We start from the raw sequence: 16071 nt of genomic DNA, 5'->3' as shown, positions 1-16071 counted from the left end.
GGAGAGAGAGAGAGAGAGAGAGAGAGAGAGAGAGAGAGAGAGAGAGAGAGAGAGAGAAACCAATGGAATAAAAGAAGGTTGTGTTTCTGCTTTTGTATGGCAAGTAATTTGTCGTAAGATAAGTGTATTAAGTGTTAAGGATTAGGTATATGGAAGAATAACGATAAAGTCATACAGGTGATAAGTGATGGACAGGATGCTAGAGGATGTGTAGGAAGTGGAGTAAATTGTGAGAAGGTTTACAAGACATTTTTTACTCGTGGATCTGACAGCGTGAAAGACGAGTGAATGGAAGTGTGGGAGAGAGATTTTGAAAGGTGTTACGTGTGCATGGTGTGGAAAGAAAATTGTTGAATGGAAAGATATGAAAATGTGAAAGACGAGAAGACAGAGGGAGAATTTGAAAGGTGTTGCGTGTGATGGTGTGCAAAGAAATCTGTTCAGTGGAAAGATATGAAAACGTGAAGGACGAGTGGATGAGGGGAGGGGGAACATGATGGATAGTGTTAGGTGTGTATGGCAGGGAAGTAAAATTGTTGAATGTAAAGAATTTTATAGTGGCAGGGAAGCATGTGTAAGATTAGCTGGATGTTTATGTGAGTGGTTCAGTGTCAAAGTAAAAGTGAAACAGAGAAAAGAAAAGGTAGTTGTGTGTGCAGTGACCCCAAAGTTGTCAGACCGGAGTAAAGCTAGTGGAGAATGGTGGTTAGGGGTGGGTAGTAGTTTGAGATTTGATTTATACAGATGATACTTGGCTACTGTTTCTTTTCTTATGTGTTCGACTGTGGGTATATGCTTCAGCTCGTTCCCTAGGGCCCAGGTACCGTATGCTCCTAGACGCCACACACCTTCGCATGTCACCATTCAGCACTAATACCCGCCGCCCATATTGAATACATGCTAGGGCTGACTCACTCTGAACTCACTGGTATTAGCGGGGGTATTTCGTTGGTATTAACCGGGGTATTTTAATGACATGTCTTGAGTCTTGTGGAAAAACCAGTAAAGTCTGTTTTAGGAAAATTCTATTCATTACACTGTTCCCTGCAACAGCGGGGGGGATGGAACTCGCGTCATTTCAGGCAGCAGACAACCTCTCTAACTACCCTGCCACCACCACCTCCATAAGTCAGTCCTTCCCTAACTACTCGGTCCACCACCTCGATAAGTCAGTCTTGGAGAAGGAGTTAAGACGCTGGAGAGACAGGAGAACGTAGTGATTCGGAATAATATTTGCCCAACAGTTCTGTAATTAGTCTCGTATTGAAAAAATAAAAAATAAAAAGGCGTGTAAAAAAAACACACGTAAATTTAAAAGAAAATTGCCGTATAAATGGAAACAAAATATAAATAGTTGTAAAAATAAATACGGTAAATGAATAATGAAAAAAAGGTCGGTGTTCTCGCCACCTGCTCATATAAATCATATTCATTGAGTGGCGTGGCTGTGTTAATAAATAAATCTGTCAGTGATTGGTGTCACGGTAAATTATTAACCAGCCTGACACACGGAAAGGCAGCCAACATGAAGCCTCCGCATTTGGCGTATGATTTTTATGTGGTGGTATTTGTGTGTGTGTGTGTGTGTGTGTGTGTGTGTGTGTGTGTGTGTGTGTGTGTGTGTGTGTGTGTGTGTGTGTGTGTGTGTGTGTGTGTGTAGATTAATTACTTCACCCTGAGGACTTAATCAGTAATTTATTTTTGCTACTTTTAGGTTTGTGTTTTAGATTAGAGTATGTGGATTAGAGAGCTTAGACAGAGCTTTCATGAACTTCTTTCTATCTTCAGTAATGAAGGTTATTTTTAAGTTTAATCCAATCTTCTGGTAATAGCAAAAATGTATATAGATAGATAGATATATAGATTTATAGGTAAATAGATAGATAAATAGATAGAAAGCTATATAAGACGACGCGAAATAAAATCCGAATAAAGTCGTCCATAGGTAGTAAAAATTAATAAAGAAAATTAATATTCGTTTTTAAAGTGTTATAAAGGAAATGGATTCTAACACTTTCAGGATGAGATGTCTCCTCTGAGATGCATAAAATCCCTCAGTGGAATCAAGAATAAAGAAAGAGAGAGAGAAAGAAGGAAAACAGGTTATTGGAAGTTACTGGAGGTGTCAGTGGCTCCTGTGAAAAAAGAAAAAAAATGTTAATAGAGGCAAGAGTAATAAATAAATAAATAAATAAACGTATCATCGTACGGCAAGACAACTCCGGCCTGGCGTATAGTTGTGACGTCATAAGCGCGCCCTTTGCTTCGAAAAAAAAAGAAAATAATAAAAAAACTTGGAGCATTTATTTATTCACGAATTCATTTTTGTTGTGAATGGTTTAGGCTGTAAGAGCATCGAAGTCCTGCATAATTATTTCCAGCATCAATTATTTGAGCCACTTCCATGATGAATAATGAATAACTTGTTTAGACACGTCAGTACAAGCAATTTTCTGTTCCTTTTGTTTTTATCGCCCTCCTTTTAGAAGGCGGAGCGATAATGTTTTTGCCTCCTGTGTGTGTGTGTGTGTGTGTGTGTGTGTGTGTGTGTGTGTGTGTGTGTTCCCAGTATATCTCATGAACAGCTTGAGCTGTCAACATGAAACCTTCAAGGTATCAAGATGTGGCCAAAATCTTGGACTTGGCTAACAGCATATGCTGGCGGGCGATTCGCATTCGACACCCGAATGCTTTATTTTCGTTTATTATTATTCTTTTTTGTCGTCCTCTAGATGATTATTTATTTTTAGTAAGCTTACTCCATCACTTCATACCAAGGACGTCATTATTATTATTATTATTATTATTATTATTATTATTATTATTATTATTATTATTATTATTTTTATAATTTTTATTATTATTATTATTATTATTATTATTTGCTCCTGCTACTGCCAGATGATTATTATTCAGTTTGGGATAGGCTTCCCTACCTCAGGGGTTAGATACAGCCATTTCAGTCGTGTTACTACAAGACTGTTTTATTTTGTCTCTCTCCTTCTCTCTTCCTTCCTTAACCTCATATTCTTCCCTCCTTCCTCGCTCTCTTCCTCCCTCCTTCCCTCCTTCCTCGCTCTCTCTCATCCGTCCTCGCTCTCTCTCATCCGTCTTTAACCACACCTTTCGTTTCTCCTTCCTCACCCTCTTTTCTGTTTTCCTCATCTGCCCTTCCTCTTGCCTCACGTTCCCTTGCCTCACCGACCAATACCATCTTCCTTCCTTCATCGTATCTCTCCTATCCTTTCACGGTTTCTCCCTCTGCTTCTCGGTAACTCCTTAGAGCTTTCCTTCCCTCCCCATCTCTTTCCCCCAGCCCTTCGTCACATCCTTTTTCCCTCCTCCCCTCCTCCTTCTCTTACCTTATCTCTCCTCCTCTCCTATCTCGTTTCCTCCCATTGCCTCTCGTTCTAAGCCCCCGCCTCCCATCCCATCCCATCCCTCCCCCTCCCACACTCAACCACCCTTTAGCTTATCTCTCATAGGCAATCCTTTCAAGTTTTCTCCCGCTGCCTCCCCATAAGCTTCCCCAAGGCTTCTCTTCCCTGTCCTTTGCTTCTCTTCCCCCCTCCGCTGTTCCCATCTTCCCCTCATCCCTCCTCTTCATCCCCTTCACACCCCCTCACCACGCGCTTAAACCCTCTGTCCATACCCTTCTCCGTCTTTGACCCATTTCCCGTCGTACCTCATCCTTTCCCCTTTCTCTTACCCTTTCTAGTATCCTTGCCCTCCCCACGCTGTCTCCCAATCACCGTCCCTCCTCCTCCCCATGCCCCGCTTCTGCCCGCACCCCTTCTCCCCACACCCCATCTCCCCACATCCCTTCCTCTCCCCACCCGAACCCTTTCAGCCGCACCAGCAGCCCGGGAATCACTTTTGACCCATCGTATAATTGTCGGTAGCACGAGGAAGCTTGATCGAATTTACAGCCAGTCGTCCATGGGCCAAATTCACCTTTTTTCATTTTTTTTTTGCCCCCCCCCCCACACACACACAGTAGTCAGAAAATACAGCAACAATTGACGCTGGATGACCAATGTTTGTTGTTATTATTTTTTTTTTTTCCTCTCTGCTCGTATGATATTTTTGTTTTTGCTCGCGCCCTCTTTGTTGGCTGTGCGATATTTTGTTTGGCTTTCATCGTCCTCCGTACTCGCGTCACTTGCTGCTCTTGCACTGATTGGGGTTTGTGTTCATCCGGCCATGGCTGAAGTGCGGCGGGTGAAGGTTGGGGGAGAGTTTTGGCAATGATTTAAAGCGTTGTTTGCAGGCTTGGTGACCTAATCGTAGGGAAGAATGTACTGAAGGACGGACGGATATATTCACACACACACACACACACACACACACACACACACACACACACACACACACACACACACACACACACACACACACACACACACACACACACACACACACACACACACACACACACACACACACACACACACACACACACACACACACACACACACACACACACACACACACACACACATAGTCTTTCTTTCCCTCTGTCGGTGACCGCCTTTTTTTATTTATTTATTTATTTTTTTTTTACAGATTGTGTAAGGGCATCTCAGAATTGGACTGAACTTGATTTTTGCTTACTTTTGTTCAACTTTCTTTTGAGGAGACAAGTTTTGCAGGCACCTGAGAGAGAGAGAGAGAGAGAGAGAAACTGTCCGTGTGTGTGATTGCCATGTTTAAGAATTCGCAGGACGATAACACACATTTACAAATAAAACAGAGGAAAGCCAACACTGCAAATATTAACCCTCTATACTAAATCTAACATTCACGTAAATACAATTCCAGGAACTCCTGTTATGGCGCTTGGAAAAATAACCGTGGAAATAGTATGCAGCCATCCATAGGCAAATTTTGGGGAAATGTTAGCCTCTACAACAAACTTGACATCTGCAATAAGGCTAACATATATTGCAAAGCTAATAATACTGCTAATATTTGCGTGCATATCGGCCGATGACCTCCCTATGGCGCTTGGAAAAATATCCATGTATCCCACAGTTGCTATATTTTCTTGAGTTATTGGCTCATTTTTGCATTGCCAGTAAAGCTGCTACCCATATTAAAGCTGACATTCACGGAAATACCCTTCCAGGAACTCCCTTTCGTCCATGAAAAATAACCATGATATAATCTATAGCCATAAGTAAAAGTTAGTCCAGGCATTGTGTCGTGAATCCTTATTTTTCATTCATCCCCGAACGTTAGAGAGCATCCTTCCTTCTCATACACTTGTGATGCAATGTTGCTGTCATATAAAAACATTCCATATACCTCATTCCGTCGCCACAACGGGCAGGCAAGCGTCATCGAACTTTGCTCATGGTTCTACGCACCTCAGTGTAGAGCTTGAGTTGATTTTAGCTTCCACATTAAAGCTGACGTCCTTTACAGTTAATATTCCAGCTAACATCCACATAAACAACGGCCCACGAACTCCCAGTACCGCTTGAAAAATAACGAGGAAATATGTTCATCCCTCTGTAGAGTTTTTTGGGTTGTTTCATAATTTACAAAAAAAAAAAAAAAAAAAAAAAAAAAAGTGGCACGGCTCTCTCGCTCGCCCTCCTGTAAATTCAGCAAAAAACTTCACCGCATTTTGCATATATATATATTTTTTTTAATTATTTTCACTCGTTGCTGAAATAGCCTATAGCAGCGAGAAAGAAGCGTCGGCAAATGGGTTAATATCAGGTTGCGTAGTGTTAATTATTAGTGCAGCTGTTGTGTACTTGGTTTGTTATAGCGTTACGTTATAAAAATGTAGTTTGTATTTGGCCAAGCTTTTTTGTATTTATGTATTTATGAAAGGCAAAATGTACTGGTATGATGTATCCTTCAACCCCTCGTTGTGAGAGTTCACCCTTTAGGTGAATATATATAGCTTGGTTGGAGAGGGGCGCCTTCACGTGGTGGAAGCGATATACCCCGTCGGCCCCTATGCCTGGTTGTTCATACGTCTGTCAACTCCTTTCCCCATCACCCTCAAAGGAGGATGGTGGACTGCAGGTGGAGGGCGACTTCAGCCTGCAGTCTACCTGGTTCATCTTGAGATGATGAAATGAGCTTGGGATTGCAACTACTACTACTGAGAGTGATACATAAAAGGTGTTATGTTTATGTACGTTTATGGTTTGCATGTACGCCTCTGATGTAGGTGTAAGTGTGGTTTTGGTTTAAGTATGTGGTTTGGGTGTAAGTTTGTGGTGTAGGTGTAGGTGTATGGTATGGGTGTAGGGGTGCTGGTAGGTGTGGTATATGGTGGGACTAATAATTGGTTTGTGGAGTGGTGGGAGTCATGGCGCGGCTGGCAAGTGATATAACTCCACCCAGGTTCACATGCAGCCCTCTGTCTTCATCTCAAGGACCTACCGTTCTGCCCTGCCCTACTTACCTCAGCTCACCTCGTCTCATCTTACCTCATGTTATTTTTTCTAACCCCATCTATCCTTCCCTCCCCTTACCTGACCTCAGTGTATTTCATATCCCCTCCCCTCCCCTCGCGTCGCCCAACCTCGCCTTACCTCACTTCACCTTACCTCATCCTATCTCACCTCACCTCTCCTCGTCTTACTTCACCTCACCTGACATCCCCTCACCTCACCTCACCTCATCTGCCTTCTCACCTCTGTGCCACTTTTTCCCTCCCGTCCCCTCGCAGCTGGAGAGGCGAAGGTAGAGTATTCCCGTAATTAATTTCTAAACGTAGTATAAAAGTGCTCAACATTTTCTGACGAATAATCTCACACATCAAAGAGGTCTGCTGAGTTAGACATATTAGTCTGGAAATACATCTTACTCAGAGTAAAATACACATACATCATCGTACTAAATGTGTAAAGCTGTGTATAAGGTACTTGTCTTAGGCTGAGAATTGTTACATGACACTTGAATGATTAATTTTCTGTGTCCTGAAAATTTAGAAATTTATTTCAGTGGTAACGTTGATGTAGGAATATTCTCATTGGTGTTACAGTAATAATGCTGTAATTTGTTTTCTTAAGTACAATTTGTTTTGTTACCGGATCCCATTACATTGAACCTGCCTGAAATTAATGACTTGTATTTGTAGTTTGTATATGTTTTGCTGAACACATTCCATTTCTCAGATTAATGTAGTTTACCTGACCTGTCTTTAATCCACACCGTCACTGCTTCACCTGATCTCTAACTTGACTTCACTGTTTATTGACCTCTCTCATCGTGTATATTTCATTTCCCTTTTTCTTCCTCCTTGCACACCACCAACTCTCCCCACATTCTCTAACTAAACTTCAGCATAATATCTGCCCTTAAGTATTCTTTTTCCTTGCCTCCATTCACTCCATCATCGTTCCCTCACTGTCATCTTTTATTTTTATATTTACCTAACTTCACCATACCTCCCTTCACATGCTTTAACCTAACCAGTATTTATTTATTTTTTTTAAATTATTATTTTCTTTTTGGTCTTTTCTTCCCTTCTCACCCTACTTGTTTTTTTCATTTCTGATTGCTTGCTTCCATTCACGGCGCCACCTCTTTTCGCTTTCTCCCCTCTTTCAATCTTCCATTCCTCCCCTCAGCTCCCCTACCGCCATTTGCTTCTCCCCTCAACTTCCCCTCCTCTCTCCTCCCCTCTCTTTCCTCACCTCATAAACCCTACGCGCGACGGCCTCCCCTCCCGGACACCCTAACACAATCACTGCAATCCTCCCGCTGCCCTGTTTCTCCCGTCACTGTCACGATGAGCCATTTTGCAGTATTTTTTATTCCTGTTCCCCGTATGCATTGTCCATATTCGCATGTCTCCCTTCCTCCCCCCCTCTCCCCCTCCCCTCTCTTTCCCTTTTTCCCTGTCATTCTCTTCGTCCCACCACCAATTCCCCTTCCTTTCTTCCCCTCCCTCTCACTTGCCCTCCCCATCTTTCCCTCGCCTTTTCCATCCCTCGTTTCTGCTTCTCCCGCCACTTCTCTCTCACCCTTTCCTCTCTCCCTCTCACTTCACATCCGTTTCCTTCCCTCGTCTTAATCCTTTCCCTTACTTCTCCCTCCCCCTTCCTCCCTGGTCTGCCCCATATCCCTCTTTCTCTTCTTTCCCCCTCTCTCTCTCTCTCATCCCATCTGACTCTTCATCTCCCTCCCCTCCTCTCCCTTCCTCCCTCTCCATGGCACTCACTCACCCTCTATCGTGAACCTAAATGGACCTCGGCGGGAACCAGTGTTGTAGTTGGGGGTCCCGTAGCAAAAGGGCCGAATAAACAATAAAATAAACCCAAACGACCCAGGTGATTCAAAAATATATATTGTTCACTCATCATGGAACGTGCAAAAAATGGAACCAACTCCCCCCTCCCCCCCAAAAAAAAAAAAAAACTATAGGGGCTGTATGTAACTCCGTATAACTCCCCAAATAACTCCCTCTACCGGTGTTATTTTCAGCGCCCATATACCTGTGAATGTAAACGACAAACTTTTATTCCTGACTAAATGATGGTATGCTTTTGAAACCAGTTATTTTAATTAGATTTCCTGGGCTATTTCCCGGCCTGCATACCTTAACCCTTTCATTCCGGTGACGACTTTTTCATTATGTTCTCCTTATAGTATTTTTTTTTTATTGACCTGGGGGAACTGGGCCACTCCTGCTACCTAATAAGTCTTGTTTGCATGGAATTCAGTGAGCTTTAGTTATAAGGGAAGATTGTCTCCTTGGTTACTAGTCAAATCAACCCTCCAGTATGACTATACTTGTCCATCTACTGAACTGAAGGTGTTTTGGGATCTGTATGGGGACTGAGTAAATGCACCATATCTCCAGACGATTTTATATTAGGAGTAGGCTTTCGTGGGGAAGGAGTTCAAAATATCTACTCCGGACACGCTGCTCTGTGAAGGATGGTCAGGTTAGGTATGTTGATGGCCTCTTTATTTTATCATTGCAACCGTCAATCGATTTTCTGTACTTGAAGGAAGACCTCGTAGTGACAGATAAATAGGGTCTGTTTTTTGCCTCCTGCGCTACAAGTCTCAGAAACGGAATAAAGTCGCCTGGTATTAGCGAGAGTGAAGTAAAATCGCCATCGTATTGGCTGTGGTTCATAAAATCTTCCCTGGGGTGGAGTTGGAAGAACAGTGTCCGGCGGTGTAATGACTGGCCGGTATTGAATGGCTGGGTTACTGTCAACTGGGGCGATGTCCGAGAATGATGTCCAAAGAGGTAATGTCCACGAAGTCCAGAGCGGTAATGTCCACGATGGGAATGTCCAGGGTAGCAGTGTGATGTTCGTGAGTGCTGTTGTGCGGAGTCTGGCCTGTGGGTTTCGCAAAATAAGCCAGTTTCTGCCTGCACGAATGAGTTAAGGGACCACTGAAGTTAAATATAGAGGAAGTTGGTAAGTAGATACTGATAGGTAGATAGACAGGTAGATAGGTAGGCAGTTATATATATGTGTGTGTGTGTGAGAGAGAGAGAGAGAGAGAGAGAGAGAGAGAGAGAGAGAGAGAGAGAGAGAGAGAGAGAGAGAATGAATATGTGTTGATAGGGATTTTTGTTTTATATATTTTGCTGGGAATTATGTAGGCTTTCAAACCAATGTCCCTTTTTCAGAGTAACAAAATTGCAATCAGAGAGGCAAATCCCCCTGCCGTGCGTCCGCGTGAAGGTCCCCGATGGGTGTTGGGGGGGGTGTAACTTTGCGGCGAGGTATATTAATGAGGCCGTAATGTGGGGCAGAGTCATTAATAGGGGAACCAATTTGCCCGGTGCCACTGCAGTAAGAACCCTGGTAATTGCTTTGGTCTCTCTCTCTCTCTCTCTCTCTCTCTCTCTCTCTCTCACACACACACACACACACACACACACACACACACACACACACACACACACACACACACACACACACACACACACACACACACACACACACACACACACACACACATCGACCAAGCCATACACGTTCCAGCATATATTCATACCAACATTTTCAGCAGTATTTTTTCGCACGGCACACAAGCGTAACCGCACGGAATTATAACACTAACTCTCACTCATCTCGCATTTTAGGACTCCGAGGCACAATTATTATTATTATTATTATTTTTTTTATAATTATTAATAGGATGTCTCTGTCGTATGTGAGTGGATATGGTCTTTGTGTGTGTGTGTGTGTGTGTGTGTATTGGCAACAAGCATTACTCACCCCTTCACTCCGAGTACATATTTTGTGTTATTCCTGCCATCTGTATTCCGATTGGCTTTTGTTACCACTAAACTCTTCTCACTTTAACATTGCGTAACTTTGTCATCTGTACATCATGAGTGCCATTTCTGTCGGCGTTAATTACAAAGAAGCGTCATGGGAAGGATGTAGAGCCCTAGTACTGCCTTATTCTTCTATTGAGCTACGGGAAATAAGTTACAAGAAGGCGAATTTCTCAGCCAAGTTAAAGTAAATGAACTATGGACACCTGGGGACCAATTTATAATGTATCGACCTTAAGTTGTGTTTGTATTTATAATTCTAGTAATGTATAGTATTATGTTATAGTTGCAGGGGCCCACCATCCACTCACACGATGTAGATCTGCCTTCAAAGGACTTTACGCTGACTTTTTTTTTTTTTTTTTTTTTTTGGTAATCGCGAAAATCATTTATTACATTCGATGGTAACCACAGAGATAGGCAGCCTACCTGTTGTTTTAGTAGGTTAAGGCGCTGTAACTGGATTTGGCCCATAAAGGTTTTCATCCCGGGGAGCTGATAGAATTTAATGCTCATGTAAAGCCACTTACGGACGGACGACCGGTCACTCACGCCATAAATGTAAGTAGCTTCTGGCATCTGCTCTCCGTATGATGCAGTAAAGAAATGAATGGCAGGTAGATAGAATTTATGCCTAAGATCATATGTCAGTATGCTTATTTCCACTCACATAACTACCAACCACATCACAACCCAATGAGTGGAATAGAACGTGAAAAATTACATCAAAATGGCTCATGGTACGAAGTTGATTATCGTTGAGTCAGTGCCCAGACGTTACAACACAAGATAACACTGAATAAATTAACGTGTTCCACAGTGGCGATAAATTCACTCATCTAATTCATCGTGAAAAGTAACTAATTTATCGTGAAGTGTAACCAATTTATCGTGAGAAGTAACGCAATTGAATATGAGTGTCATCAAGCGCTGCACGTGATGGCCGCAAAATTTACCTGCCTGACTCATATTGCGAAATGACACTCGAGCTAATTAATGTTGATTCTTTATTAAACGCGAGTACTTTCACAGCAGAAGTGTCTCCGAATTTCCGGATATGAGAGCTAGGAGACCGTTTTCCTCTCTCTCTCTCTCTCTCTCTCTCTCTCTCTCTCTCTCTCTCTCTCTCTCTCTCTTCAGTTCGGTTTTTGTGTTACCAGGTTTGAGCTGAGTTTGTTTTTCGTTTTATGATCCAGGACTGAGCCAGCAGTTTTTTGTTATGCAGAGAAGAAACCCAAAGCTAGAAACCTGTAAGATTGTTTAAAAAAAAAAAAAAAAAAAGAGAGATCCGTTCATTTTGAGATGCCCTGACCAGTTGCATAAAAAAAGAAAAAAATGGAGGTCATAGGCAGAAGTTTGAGCCAAAATTCGTTTACTCTGTGTTTTGTGTTTCCAGGTTTAATCGAAAATTCAGTCATTTTTGTTTTTCCAGGGTTGAGCTTAGATTCTGACCTTCCGTGTGGATAATACAGAGTGATCCATTTTATAACGCTGCCTTTTCACTGAACCGGGCTATATTTCGTGTTTTGTGGGGAGGCCTCAGTTAGTGTTATCAGTATCTACCCTACATCATTCATTAATTTCTTACTTCCACTGCTACAGCCATGCCCATACAAGCCGACTGAGCCGTCCCCTCAACGCAGAAGATACTGCCGCGTGAGTCTGTAGTACAGCGCTGTTTACAAGCCACCTTGTACAGTATTTTGGCTCTGTGTACCTTGCTGTAATGGACAGGGTGTTACGCTTGGGTTGTAGTTTTTTTTTTAGTAATGTAATAAGTCTTGAGTCTGGCATGCTTTAATTATCCTCCTTTCTGCATAGTTTACAGTTATTTGTCGAGATGCCCCTTCAAGATACTGTAATATATAGAGTTGGTTTGTATGCGGTTGATTAGATGTGCAGCTTCAGGCCAGTGTGGTAATCTTGAGCAGTAGGCAGTGTTTAGGGAATTTTTTGTGTGGGTAAGTTGCTGCATCTTAACAGTGATGAGTCTGGTGCTTGTGATCCCATTGTGCCTTACGTTCTGGCCGGCTTTGTATGTATTTGTGTTCGGCCGCCTCACATGTCATCATTTCAGTTCATTTTATTTGTGAACATGTTTTGGTTACACACGGAACCATTTCATGCGTTACTTCTCATTGCGTCCTTACGCTTGACAATCTTTGCGAACATGTTTTCCCTAAACCATTTCTTGGGTTATTTCTGTGTCCTCGTTCCCCTTCATACTTTTTGTGGATGTTTACCATACACAAACGATTTCGTCCTACTTGTTTGTGTGTTCAGCTTCCCTTCCGTGCGTCTCACCTTGCCTTCCTAATCAAGCGTCAGCCCTTCCCTTCTCACCTCCCTCCTATTCTCCATAACTAACTCTCATAATTATCTTACATCCTGCCCTCCCGCCCTTACTCGCAAGTGTCTGACTGCCTTATTGCCTTCCTACCTGGCTTCCAACATTCCCCATCCTACCTACCTGCCTTGCACCTACGACCATTAAGCAGACATAGGGTACCTCAACTCACCTCCCTTCTGGTCCGACGCTGAGCACGCCAGCAGCCCCAGGAGCCACAGGAGGCGGGGCAGCAGGTTGGGGCCCCCCGCCGCACCAAACATCATCACCATACACTCAGCCTCACTTCAGCCTCCCTTCACGCTGTCTGCACGCTGTTCTTCTGGTGCACTAACACTTCTTTGTTCTTATGGTGGACTCACGCTTACTTCACGCTTTTTTTTTTTTATACTGTCTTTACACTTTTCTTCACGTTGTCTTTATGCTGTCTTTACGCTTTTCTTCACACTTCCCGTATACAGTATTGTTTTACCTTTTTCTCTTCCTTGTTCTTATGCTGCACCTATATTAGCTTCACTATCTCTTTCTGGTGCACATAGGCCTTATTCACTCTGTTCATACATTGTTTTCCCACGTTCTTCACTCCCTTACGATGCACTCACGCTTTATTCACTCTTTTTATGCCGTCCTCGTATTTTCCTTTTCACTCCCCGTCAACTGTCTTCACACTTTTCCTACCGATGCAGTCACGCGAATCTCCTCACGCTTTCCTCTCTCCCTCCGTACACGCTGTCCACGCTACCCTCACACTGGCTTGACGGTGCATCCACTTTTGAAAATTTTAGGTTGTTTCCTGCCACTGTCCGCCCATTCACAGACCCCCCTTCTCCTCACGCTTCCTTCAATCTTTGCCTATCTGTCTTCACGCTGGAATCACCCTCTCTGACGTCACTTCTTCTTTCTCCTCTTCGTCGGGCTGTCCTCCCTCTTCACGCTGGATTCACTCTCATCGATTGTTGCTCCTGTTCCTCACGCTTCACTCCTCTTCACTTATCTCACTCCATACACTGAAATCACTCACTCTGATCCCTCCTTCTTCTTCCTCACACCTCCCTCACTTATTTCTCTCTCACCACCTTCACTGACTTCTCTTCCTCTTCACGCTTGCCTCTCTCTTATCTCTGGAATCAGCCGCACCGGTTTCTCAGGCAAGGTCAGTCAGCTCACACCCGTCACGCCTTGCTAAGTGTTGATAGCGGGGCGCCGGGGAGTAAACCAGTAAACAAGGTGAACTAGTAAACAAGGTAAACAAGTAAACAAGGTGAACACAGTAAACAAGGTAAACACGCCCTGCCTGAGGTGAGGGCTTCTTTTCTGGCCTTGGCGTTGGAAGGCTTGATGAAGGAACGTTTCTGGTGGTGGCGAGGGTTTCTAGTGGTGATGAAGGTTTTTGATGGTGGAGACGAAGGAAGGTTTCTGACGGTGGTGAAGGTTTCCGGTAGTGGTGAGAGTTGTGGTGGTGGTGAAGGTGTTTGTTAGTGGTGGTGAAGGTTTCTGGTGGCGGTGATGAAAGTTTCTGGTTGTGGCGAAGGTTTCTGACGGTCAAGGATGGTTTCTCTTGTGGTGTATGTTTCTAGTGCTGATAAATGGAAGTTATTGGTGATGCTGAAATTTGCTGCCGGTGGTGAGGGTTTTGGAGATGGTAAAGGGTTGTGAAGGCTTGTATTTGTGGTGTAGATTTGTACTTGTGGTGATGGTTTCTGGGAGTATTGAAGACTTCAGTCGGTGGTGGATATTTCCGATTATAAAGGGAGGTTTCCGTCGGATGGTAAAGGCTTCTGACGGTGGTGCAGGGATGGTGGAGTCGCGAGTTTCCGGGGAGGGTTTCCTGAGTGGTGGACAGTATGACTCACTCTTGTTGCATCAGAGGGAGGGCCGGGAGACTAGCAAATGGCGAGGGCAACTGCTTGATTGAATTATAGAGAGTTCTGCACCTGCCTCCACTCGACCTCCACACTCGCCCTTCGCACGGTCCGCCTTCACCTCACCAGCTGAAACAGAAGAGAATAGTAATGTTAACCTTTCTGGACCCCGTTTTAAATTCAGCTTATATAACGCAGTCTGCCTTTGAGAATAGCCCTTACGCTGCCGTTTTCCCGGCACTTTCTTTCATAGTATATTTATTTGAGTACGTGGTGCGCTTCCTTCTGGTTATTTCTTTTAGTTCGATTTTTTTATTTTATTCCTACTACCTCCAGACGATGTTTTAAACTTTATTCGTGCTACCTCCAGACGATTTCTTACTTTATTTCTACTACCTCCAGACGAAATTTTTAACTTTATTCCTACTACCTCCAGGCGATTTTTTTTTTTACTTTATTCCTGCTACTCCAGACGATTATATGAAACTGAAGGGCGACCTGTAATAGTTAAGGGGTTAATGAATGCTATAGGAAGTCGCTCCTCTTCGAAAAGCTTCTCCAAACATGAACAAAATCGTGTAGCAGCAGCAAAAATACAAAAAGTGCGTCTTGATATTGAGACGGATTACTAAACTTACCCATAGAAGCTTGGGCCAATACTTTTCAAAATACAAACCATTCCCGCACTTTTCAAGGTAGTCTTCATTATTTACAGGTATTTATTTGTTTATTTATTTTTATTTAACTTAATGGAACTAAAACAAGGACTGATCTGAAGGTCGTTTAATCAAAGTCAAGTGCGCCAAGATGGGATAAAATTTTTTAAAGCCTATGATAACGATGGAACACGTCTGCTCATTTTATATCCTTACACACTACACCTGTAATATGGGATGCAGGCTAATGATAGTTGCAGGTGTACACGGGTTCCATAAATGGCTACCAGTAATTAGGGGCCTGCATACACCTTAGGGGACTCTCCTTTAACTGCATGGGCCTAAGTACATATGAATCTATCCTGGAATTCTTACTAGGTTTATCAATGGTGTTTTATGAACGTGCCTTTGATTTATTATTATTATTATTATTATGTCCTGCTGCTACTACTACTACTACTACTACTACTACTACTACCACCACCACCACCACTGGTATTATTTTTTCCTGTAATATTGATAGATGTTGTGTAAAATAGAGTCATGCTATTTTAAAACTATTCAGATCCTTACATTATGCCCTACCCCACATAGGATTCGATCTCTCGACCTTCCAGTCAGCAGCCCACTACCTTACCACTAGACCACCTCCTCCCCTGCGCGAGGCTGGAAGGATGAGAGCTCGACCTTGGGTGTCTGGGATATACGAACATCAGTTTTAGTTTTTCATCGTTATCTGTTTCCTCTTTTTTTTTTTTTTTTTCCATTGTGCATAACATTCTCTTAACTTTCCGCCTCCCAGCCGGTCCCCTCCTCCTCACCCCTTTCTTCCCCTCTTACCTCAGCTTCTGCCCTGCCTATCCTCCCTTCTTCCCAGCCATCCTGCTTCTCTCCCTTCTTCCTACTCCCTTCCCCCCTTCCATCCCT

The 16071-nt window shown here is 43.2% G+C and overlaps 1 protein-coding gene across 1 annotated transcript in view; it reads right to left on the bottom strand.

The window, feature by feature from the left end:
- LOC145408037 (uncharacterized) overlaps positions 1–12889 on the bottom strand; it is a 226514-nt gene extending 213625 nt beyond the window's left edge. Inside the window, exon 1 of the mRNA XM_080278836.1 lies at positions 12799–12889. Within this exon, the coding sequence (XP_080134962.1) occupies positions 12799–12889 (91 nt within the window). The remainder of the gene's footprint in view (positions 1–12798) is intronic.
- Between the last annotated feature and the right edge of the window lie 3182 nt (positions 12890–16071).

The sequence above is a fragment of the Coenobita brevimanus genome, chromosome 75, assembly GCF_032717465.1.
Source record: "Coenobita brevimanus isolate Jiangsu-jjx chromosome 75, ASM3271746v2, whole genome shotgun sequence".
NCBI classification, from domain to species: Eukaryota; Metazoa; Arthropoda; class Malacostraca; order Decapoda; family Coenobitidae; genus Coenobita; species Coenobita brevimanus.
Note: the sequence above shows the minus strand (reverse complement) of the source record. Positions and strands in the feature narration are given on the sequence as shown.